Source organism: Dicentrarchus labrax, unplaced genomic scaffold (genome assembly GCF_905237075.1).
Source record: "Dicentrarchus labrax unplaced genomic scaffold, dlabrax2021, whole genome shotgun sequence".
Lineage (NCBI taxonomy): Eukaryota > Metazoa > Chordata > Actinopteri > Moronidae > Dicentrarchus > Dicentrarchus labrax.
In genome coordinates this window covers 18900856-18912038 of record NW_026136707.1, presented here as the reverse complement: position 1 = coordinate 18912038, position 11183 = coordinate 18900856, and the positions used below count along the sequence as shown (strand labels likewise).

The 11183-nt window shown below is 41.3% G+C and overlaps 1 protein-coding gene across 1 annotated transcript in view; it reads left to right on the top strand.

The window, feature by feature from the left end:
• Window positions 1-11183, top strand: part of LOC127367081 (eukaryotic translation initiation factor 3 subunit H) — a 52765-nt gene that overhangs the window by 20244 nt on the left and 21338 nt on the right. Inside the window, exon 3 of the mRNA XM_051406608.1 lies at window positions 8927-9094. Coding sequence (XP_051262568.1) covers window positions 8927-9094 — 168 coding nt within the window. The remainder of the gene's footprint in view (window positions 1-8926; window positions 9095-11183) is intronic.

Below are 11183 nucleotides of genomic sequence, written 5' to 3'. Positions count from 1 at the left end.
TCCCATTCAAAAAGATAAACTAGGATATGCGCACGTGAGCAAACAGGCACACACCATTTCCCCTTCCACATCATCTCCCCATTCCCACTATGAAAACAAAGCCTTGTGACAAGCGGTGCTGTCAAATGTGCATATGGTGAACTCGTCAGTGTGTTATACACACAAAGCAGCTGCTTCACTATGCTCTCACTCTCTCGTGAATCGGTCTATCACTGAGTTTGTTTGTATCCCTGTTTTTTGGCCTAGCGTGCATGTTCATATGCGCATGCGTGTGTGAGTCAGGCATACTCTCCGCAGGGCTTGCTTAACTAAGATTAATTGCAGCTAATCCACTGTGCCAGGTGGAACATGGACCATGGTGGGTGTGCTCACACAAACACAGACTGACTCACAAATAGGCACTCACTTCCCATTATGGCTGTGCTGCTGAAAATTAGCCCTGTACCTCTCCTGACACCCGGGACCAGACCACAACTCGATCCACCATTTACTTTCCGACGACTCGCACATTTATCACTGCTCCCTTCTTCAGACAGATGAACACGTGGATGGACAAAGTGCCATGATAGAGGGACAAGCTATAACCTCTTTCACATCAGCACCAGCTGACCTTGACATTACGTAGAAAGAAAGTGTTTGTCCTCTTTTCTCTTAAGAGAAGGAGAGAACGTGTCTGACGGTAGCATTCAAGATGCATCATATCTGTAGGGACACCCATGTACTCTGAGGTGTAGTCAAGTTTTCTATTGAATTAGTGGCAATAAGACAAAAGGTCAGCGGTTGGCTTACTGAGCTAGGTAGAAAGTTAATAATTTTAGCAACAGAAATGAACAGCAGTGATTTTTGATTGACACTATATTAATCTGTATAATCGAGTGGCCTTAAATGAAAACGCATATTACCATGTTGTTGATAAATGTTGATAAGCCTGTCAGGTTACACTTGTCCTGCTTGACAGTGCCATTAAAACAGAGTCAGGGTGATGGAAATGAATATTTGAGAACAAATTCATTAACACCACATGTTTCAAATCTGTTAATTTGAACTGATTTATTCATCTTCATGTATTCATCTTTGTTTATGTTTGTGGGTCCTTCTTGCTAGCTGGAAGCAAAAAAAATGATTTTGCTGTTGGAGGGAGAAAGAGAGACGGAGACAAAGAGATTGACAACAAATAAAATCAATGCAAGGCATATGTAGATAGCACTTAGGAGCTCGCTAAAGGGCAATGTCTGTAAGCTCAAGGCCTAATTGGTGTATTGTATTGTTCCTGTGCGACTTAAGACGCACTACCTAAAGAATGAGACCTGGATGGAACCTGGCAACTTGTTGAAGGTTTGTTTTCAGTGGCTGAAATAAGGTTTCAGTGCCTTTATCATGTTGAATGTGTTGCACATTGGCAGTGTGGAGTGGGGTGTGAATGGATACAGGCAATACTATGCATTTTGAGGATGGCAAATTCTGTCTGAGCTGTACCCTTTTTTAAAAAAAACAAAAAAACATCTCACCTCAAGGGTGCAGGATACAGGGTACAGAAATCGCTGTGCTTTTGCAGATGTGTCCTTTAGAATGTGTCCTTTCTTCCCCTTTACATTCATTGTGGAGACATTGTTTTCACTTTCTAGCTCAATTATATTTCAGTCCACGAGGACAGAGCTTTCCCCTTCAAATATGAATTGTATTGACTCAAAAATGCACAGGGCATTAATGAAGCACTGGGTCTTCAAGAGTTGAGGACTCTACAGTTCACCAGTGATTTGTAATGTGATGAATAGACTCAGAGGGGGAGAAACGTGCATTAATATCAGGTATTCTCTGTTCCTGTTTAAGGAATTAGTAGCAAGGTTAAAGGAAGATGGGTAAACAGGAAAGCAGCAGTGGAAGAACAAGGCAGAACAGGCAGCTGGACTCGAGGCCTTCAAGCATCGAGATTTACTTTGTTCTCCCTTGTGAACAATAGCAGATGTAGTGATTTTTTTTTGTTGTATATGGGTTAAAGTCAAGCCAGGTGTTTGTTTATAGGATGCTTAAAAGGATTGTCACAGAGGCTTTTAAAGAAAACCGAGGATATAAAATAAATGTGTAAACACATAAATGGTGAGAACCACCCTATTTGTACCTTTCAAACACCGTGCAATGTTACTACATTTAAGCAGAGCACAAATCTTCCCCAAAGTGTATTTTTGAAATAATGTTATCCATGTCACTTGAAATTGAGAGGAAACGTATTATTATCTTAGATTTAGCCTAACCATTTGGATCTATTATCTGAAAATGATGTATGAAGAGCTACATGTTGGTATCCCTGCAGGATGATCTGTAATTTCTGCCAAGAAGCTCTATCAATGAAAAAAATGTAGGCCTACACAGGTTTTCAGCATCAGCACAACTTTTTGATTTGATTATTTGAGTCTAAAACAAAGGCATGCATCTGACTGCATGTGCAAAAATCCACTGTTCAACCCGTTCATTTAGATTTTCTTGGTAAAAGAAACTGTCTGATGCTAATGTTATGGTAACGCAGGATTAGTAGAATCTCAAATACATTGTATTCCTGGAATTTACAACTAGTGCTATTGTCATCTTTCTTTGTGAACTGAAGCCACGCTTTGGACTGTTTCTTCCTCTCCACCATGACTCCTCCTTGTTTCCAGCAGCATGGACGCGGTTAGATATTGTCCAATTCCAGCTGAGAACCTAAGCCTAGTCAACACAGAATAAAAAAGTATTCTATATATATACAAGGTTAAGTAAGGTAAGTAAGGTAAGAAAGCCCATCTCTTGACTTGTACCATGCTTAACACCACTGCTACTCTTCAGAGTGCAGTTCAATCACAGCAGTGTTTTTTTGTGTTGGAATAAAGCTTTGAATAGCTTTTTATTCACCGTTTCTCTTTAAGTGTCCTTGATCAGTGGTCCATCTAAAACTCATCATTCTCCCTTTTATTGTGACTAGAGATTGTAATTTTTTGACAAAATGTAATCAGGTTATTTTTGATTTAATTTTTGAGTTCTGATTGACCCATCTCACCTGATTTTAAGCTATTCAAATTTTCTATTCACAGAACTAAGGAAGTAGGGGAGCAGAGTGGAGGGAAAAGAAAATATAGCTCACCAAATTTCAGACATTTGACATCATTTTATTCTATTATTCATCTACTTAACATTAGTGGATGTAAACTTCGGCTAGTGCTTGTGTGTGTGATTGTATATGTGTGTAAAGCTGCAGCAGACTTTCCAGGCAAGGCCCCGTCAGCCTGTCAAGGTGGTGATTAGAATGTGTTGCGACACACAGATACGTGCATCCTCACATTCAGAGACACATACACACTCTCACACACACCTTCCTGCCTGCACTGAGATGTTGTGGCCTGCAGCAGCATGCAAGGTCTGCTGCAGTTCACCTCTTGTGTCATTGAGTATTAGAGTAATAGACTATCTGTCTGGTTCATTGCAGAGACGCACGCACGCACGCACACGCACACACGCTGGTAGTGCCTTGTTGATTTTAATTCTTAACATTAGTGCCCAAGGTGAGGAGTTTAGCTCCAAACTGATAAATACATCCACTCCATCATACATACATACATACACACACACTCATTAAACACAATGCAGTGCATTCCATCTTTAGGCTTCACACAAACACACTTTGTCTTTCTCTTGCGTGTCACATTTAAGCACACACATCTTCTCACACATGACCGCTCCCCCACATTTTGCATTCCACTGAGTCAAGTCCGTTTCCTTCTCCATTTTCTTTTACCCACACTGATCTCATGGTTTCACACATTTTAAATACACGTTCATTTTGTTTCAGTCTTATACATGCACCCCATCCCCTTTCCTCTCTCTGTCTTTGTCTCTCCCTCTCTCTCTCTCTCTCTCTCTCTCTCTCTCTCTCTCTCTCTCTCTCTCTCTCTCTCTCTCTCTCTCTCTCTCTCACACACACACACACATGCATACGCACACAAACACACACACACTCACACACACAATCAAGCAGTGCAAAGGGAATGGGCAGACTCATTCCCTGTCTGGCCCCAGGACCCAGATTGATTGATAGGAGAGACGGCAGGGCAGCAGAAATGAGTGAGGAATAGCAAACGGGGGCGCATGCTCCCACCTCCGTGCCTTGATGATATTGTTAAATTGGCTATTCTCTGGCTAAGTCTTGTTTTTTGCAGGGGGGTTGAACAGAGAATATAGAGGTCTTCTAAACTACTTTGTCATGCTGGAACCTACATTTTCTTTAGTTTTCTTTAGTTTCACCCTGAACAGCATCTAAAGAGGATCTACATATCAAATAATTTGACCCTCACGAGGTCTGTGACCCATGGTAACAGATTAGGAAAGAGAAAGAATATCACAGATATCTGCTACCTTGCCGCCAACCCTGATTTGCTTACATCAGTGCACATCAACATCAATCTCCATACTAAAAAAAAAAGTATACTAGTCTTTTCATGTTCCTTTTTCCAAGATCATCAATCCAAGGGATATTTGCCAGGATATGCAGGATGATGTTTTCATTTCATTTGGTTTGGTTGGTTGATTTTTTTACATCACACATTGTGGGAGTTATCCAGATCTCCAGAGGATTTACTGCTTCACTATATGGTATATGAGTATAGACACAAATACACAAACATATCCACCTATGTCAGATGGTCACACAGTTTGTTTTGCTGTTTCTCCCCGCAGTTGTAGTGCTTCATTTATGAGCAAACAAGGGAGTGATCCTTTGGCATTGTGGCAGGCTCTGTGCTCTGTATTAGATCTGTGGTGGATGAGCTGGCTGGCCTGCCGCTGGCCTGCAGTCTCACTCTGCCGTCTGAATCTCAGTTTAGTTATCAGGCTGCATGTCGGTTGGTTGTCTGCCTGTGTCTTCTATCTATTTCTTTTTGACCTGGGTACGGCGTGTAGTAGTTCGTAAGTCTGCCTGTCTGCTTGAGTCTCTAAGGGAAGCAGTGTCATCCAGATGGATGGGTAGACTACGAGTCAGTCTCTTTACTACTTTCAGAAAACATTCAACCCCCTTCTGTTATTTGTATATATTTTGTTTTGTTTTAGACTTAAATGGTAATTACATAAAGGTATGTGCAATGTTACTACATTTAAGCACCAAAGTGTATTTTTGAAATAATGTTATCCATGTCACTTGAAATTCAGAGGAAACTTGAGATTTAGCCTCACCATTTGGATCTATTATCAGAAAATTATGTGTGAATAGTTACATGTTGGGATCCCTGCAGGATGATCTCTAATTTCTGCCAAGAACCTGTATCAATGTGTTTGTGCTCTGTGGGCTCTTGGTCACTTGGTAGCTCTCCGCTGCTCAGTGTACTTATCAGCTCAGTAGTCCCATGTTCTTTGGATTTCTTTGGAACTTAGTCTGCGCTTTTGAAATTCTCCGTACTTCAGAGGTAATTTCATAACCTTCCCTAGATCCGTGCCTTTGAATTCAGTATTCGAATTCTACACAAAATACTTTGTACACTCAAAATAAATATAGCTGTAGAGACCTCAAGGACATTGAGAAAAATGTGGACACAAATCTAAACTTTAACATCAGATGAATAAAATGCTATCAACCTCGAAGTCTTTCTGAAACCATGGTAGATTAACAGGTTAATAGAAAAGTGCTAGGCAAGTGATTGCCAGTTGGGCCTATTGTCACTTACCAAGATATTGTAAACTGACTCAGGTTAAAACAGGGGGGCAGCTCTCCTGATGACATGCTGACTTAAGCCTGATTTATACTTCTGCGTCAAATTGATGGCGTATGTATGGCATAGTCTCTGACCCAACAGCTTAGCCTGCACTGTAGCCTGACGTGCACCTTCCCAGAAATGTAACAACGTGGCCATGCAGACAGCGACAATTGTGATTGGTGTGTGTGTGTGTGTGTGTGTGTGTGTGTGTGTGTGTGTGTGTGTGTGTGTGTGTGTGTGTGTGTGTGTGTGTGTGTGTGTGTGTGTGTGTGTGTGTGTGTGTGTGTGTGTGTGTGTGTGTGTGTGTGTGTGTGTGTGTGTGTGTGTGTGTGTGTGTGTGTGTGTGTGTTCTAAAAATGGGAAGCGACTCACGCAAAACTCAGATGTGTTAATAATGCTGCTTGAGAATTCTTCAAACAAACACACACATTCTCATGCACTGAGAAACAAACAGGCACACATGGGACCCTTCCTCACTGCATGACATGCTCTTGTCTGTCCCATAGTATTCCCTCGTCCTTTCTTTTCACGGTCGGTGGGAAAAAAAAAAAAAAAACGAGAAAAATACAAGACAGATTGAGGGGAGAGATGACTGAGAGTTTAATTTCCAATTGAAACTGAGCACAATGGCATAGAAACCCCACCACCAACTAGCATTGTGGTGGAGCTATTTGCAGAGCAAGGCAGACACACCAGCAAGTATATGTCTATACAATCAATCTTCTCTTGCTGTTGATGGTGTGCTTACGGTGGTCATAGAGAGGCACCAGTATTAAATTGTGGCTGTTTCATTACCAGCTAAAAACTCTTTGTTGTAGGTTTAATAAAACAATGACCATAAATCCCATGCCTATTGGATAAGAAATATTAAAATAAATAATAAAAAACTATGCAATATCATTAATTAGAATAACATTGTTATACTGAGTTAACAGTAGTATTCTAGTCGAGTTTTCGTCTAAAAGTGAAATCATACGTTTATTAGAACTGATTTGACGCTGCACATAAAGATACTGTTCACACATTAAGGTTCTAAAGAACTCGGGAGTTGGTGATTGGATGAGACAGGGAATAGCTGATTGGTTTTCCTGCCTCTGTTCTCCAGCCATCAGTTTTTGCTTCCGAGACAGATCACTTTGTGCACAATTTCCTTGCTAATGATCGGGCTGTTGGAGCAGGTATACGCATCAGTGGCGCTTGAGGGGTAACTACACATACTGATTGGCATGGTAGTGCAGAGAGGGATACAGTAGTAGTTATGTGGCAGGCTGCCTTCCCTCTCAACTGAGCTCTGTGTGTCTTGGGGTCTGCTGCTAGCTTGCCCCTGGGCAAAGCCACTCTCCAACACACTAACTCTCAGTTTGTCACAGACACTTTCTTCCTTTCTCGTGCTCTCTCTTTTGCTTCGTCTGTTACTTGTTTCACCCCCTCCATGTTTTAATTCTCACCTACTTCTCATTCGTCACCCTAGGCTCAGAATGAAGAAGATACTTGAATCTTCTCCCACCTGCTTCCCCCACCATTTAATTTTTCTTTATGAAATATACACACATTTCTCCAGTGTGTTTGCTACTACGCTTTAGAATCACAGCTAAGAAACATACACGCACAGTGACAGACACACCACTTGACACCTCCTCCTCCTCCTGCGGTTTGTCACAGAATTGCTACACGGTCTACAATCCCTTTTCTCCCTCATATACCCTATGTTCCTCAATTCCTCTCCTTCCTTCCCATCTCCTCCCCTCGGTATCCTCCTGTCCATCTACTCTGGCTTGCTTTTTGTCTCACTGACCACATCAATCACTAAACAAAAAAGCTAGATTAAAAGGTTAGATTGGTACATCCAGGCCATCCCTGCAGAACGGGCTGTGAATAGGGCCAGCCTGCCTGTCTGCCCCCTTTTTCAGAGCTCCAATCCAGATGTTGTTGACTTCATTGTCAGAAGGAAAAGGTACCTCAGCCCGCCCTTCTCCACATGCTGCACTCTTGCAGGGGTTGAGTGTGTAATTGTGGGCAGGGCAGTTTCATTTGTTTTCTGTGTGGAGTACAGCAGAGGCAGTGGAATGAAGGACTTTGAGTGAGAAGCATGTGTTTGTGGGAGGTTTGTTAAAGACAGTTAATGAAAATTAAGTATTATGTGCATGACTGTAGACTCTGATCCCAACACGCAGTTCTGAGCCTCTGTGTGAGTGCTACATGAACTCTAAGAGGTCAGATGCCTAGAAGTGACGAGCTGAAATGTTTATATATTTTCACCACTGCTTTACATAACATCGCCACCAGGGGTCGAATTCAGGCTGTTAGAAAGACAGGAAAAGAGAAATGTCACCTTAAAGTGACATTACCTTTTCGTCCTGTTCTCCCCTCCACCCTCTTCATTTTTTATTTCTCTTTTCCCCCTTATTCTTTCTTTCTTAATCCAGTTTCTTCCTCTCTTTCCGCTGTCCTCCACCTTTCCGTCTTTTTCGCTCTTTGTCTGTTCGTCTGCTATCCGCCATCCCTCTGTTCCCCCTCTCTAGTTTGTTCTTGTTAACAGCCCCAACAGGAGAAGGATGTGCTCTACAGACTGGGGTCTAGGGGGCCACAGCTGCCCAATAACACCCTGATTTATCAACCTCCTCCAGCAAGCCTGCATGGAGATGCTGTTTTGCTCGCTTGCTTTGGTTGTTACTTACAGCCAGCGAGGCAGGTTGTTTGTATTTCTGGCTGCGCATCCTTAGGATGTGTCTGGCGTAATGAAATGGCTCTCCTCGTAATGTATCCAGCCTTCTCTCCAGCAGCTGAAGTCTGTCAGTGTGTCTATCTAGCCTCTTTCTCTCTACCAGGATATATTTACTGACATAAGGAAAGAAAGGGTGACTGGTGATCCCGGTTAATGTTTGATTTATAAATCTGCACCACAACCGCTTGGTATCAGACGATGAAGCCTTTGTTTTTCTCAGTTTGAGTGCATTTCTCCTTCACATCCTTGTTGCTCTTTTCTTTTCACTGTATTTCTCATGTTTCTCACATCTTTTCCCTCCCTCCCTCTGTTTGTACACCATGTCCAGTTCCAGATGGAGACCAGATACTCACAGATCCAAAAAAAATCCTGAAGCTGATTTCAATGAAGTTCATTCTGAAGTTAAATGTTTCTCTCTCTCCCTTTCTCTGTCCCATTCCTTTCCCCCTCTTTCTCGCTCTCCATCTCTACCTCTCTCTGCCTCTAGTCCAGTACCAGATGGAGATGATGCGTTCTCTGCGTCACGTCAACATTGACCATCTGCATGTGGGCTGGTACCAGTCCACCTACTATGGTTCCTTTGTCAGCCGAGCACTGCTAGACTCTCAGTTCAGCTATCAGCACGCCATCGAAGAGTCGGTTGTACTCATCTATGGTAAGTACTCACATCATTGTCCACCATATAATACCCAAAACTGTGTATTCAATCAGAGAGATAAAAGACCACTAATGATCCAAATTGTCCATAGCTGGGACCTGTCACATCTGGTCAAAGAAAATGTGGCATATGTCCATAACTATACAATGTAAAGATCAAACATATTACATATAATTGGAAGAAAAAAAGGATTTTGTACTATACCAATACCATAAAGCAATGCCAAGTTTATATATTTAAATTGTTGATAGTAATGAGTGAATGAATTTTCCCCACAACCTTTGGTTAATGGTCACCTAAAATTTAAACTTGTCGTCATTCAGTGTGTTTGAAGTGCCAAGATGGTTTCAACCATAAGTCAGTACAGGTAATGGTCGGATGAGCTACTATAATTCTATTGTTTTCACTAACAGAGAATGTTTTATTGACAAGCTTGTAAAAGATCAAGACTGCAGAGAGCAGATCCACTGCTATATTGTTCACCTGTCACACAACCATTCAGCCTTTCCCAGACGACCACTAATGACAGAAGAGTGGGCCAGAGTCTTCACAGAACAATGGGGGAAAAACCCGTTTTATAATCACAAAAGTTGCTCAGGTTGCAGATTCGTTTAAGTTTAAGCCATGATGAACATGAACAATTGCAAGTCAAATTTAGTCTCAATATGTGTATCTCTATCTTAGTATCTAAGAATAGGGGGGTTTTTTATGAAATTAAAAAAAAAAAAAAAAAAAAAAAAAAAAAAAAAGGAGATTGGTTGCCGCCGCTTTATAGTTATTATTAATAATGGATGCAGAGTGATAGGAGCTTGAACCATGAGAACATCTGTAATATGAAGTAAAAGTTATGATAAAATAGTTGTAATGTGGTTGACATTGGCAGGTGAAAAGTGGCAACACCATGTCTCATGGAGATGGTGCATGTCTGTCTGCAGCCCTTGAAAGCCAAACAGGGAAATAAATTAGTGTTAGCAGTGTTGGACTAACACGACACTTACGGACCGTCTTTGCCCCCCCCCTCCTCCCAAATAAAAAACAATAAAAACAAAAACTGCACCACAAATGCTATCCCAGATGGTGTAAGCTTTCTTTCAAATGACAGAATTAAAACCTGTCACTATCATATATATAACGGTGTGCATTCAACACTTGTGACACACAGTGTCTAAATAAATAATTATTACATAACCACTCCAAGTGGTCATTGAGTCCATAGACACTATATGAGAGGAGGCAGTTTATTAGTATGTTACACGGATAGGTGCACATTTAAATAAATGACACAAATGATATGTTGCTTCAATGAGAATAAAGCTGTACTTTTATGGTGCTGAAATTCGCCTCTCACATCACAGGCTTTTCAAGCTGAAGATATACAATCCAATATAGACACTGTCTTTATGCCAGATAGTATGAAGATAGTACTTTCTGCCCATATTGTATACTTTATAATGTGTTAAGTCTACCTCCTCCAGGTTTATGAACCAAAAAATAAGTGTATAATAAGTACAGCTAATGTGACACAAAAAGTCTTACAAGGTCCGCTGACCTGAAATCACAATCTTTCATTAAAACAGCTCAGTGTTTGTCCACTCACCTCAAGTCAAGTGAGAGGCGGCAACCGGGATTGTCATTTTAAAAAATGATGAAAACAGCTTTGAATTTCATCAATGTTTCACTGCTGGTGAGTGTAAAGAACTCCTCCCGGTCCTGTTCTTTCTCTCTGAAATCACTCCAGGGTTGTCATGTTCTTAGATAGTACAAATCCATGCTAGGAAAAGATTAATTTTAACCAGCTGACATATGAACCCCTCTGATCTACTCCTGCCAGCCAGCTGGCCACTCAAGCAGTCAGTCAGCCCTTTCTCATTCTAAATGAGGGCTCCTGTTAATGTCAGTCAATAATGCAGCGCTTAATGGATCAGAGCACCTCAAAGGAATTGACATTATCTCTGTTTAAAGTCAAAGAGAAAGAAAATTGATTTCTTTTTTGTTCTGTTCGTCATTAGCTCACAGGTCGTTTTATGCCGATGGATGAATCAATCATGTGACCAACTGGCGAGTTAATGGCTTCCTTCTAATGGCG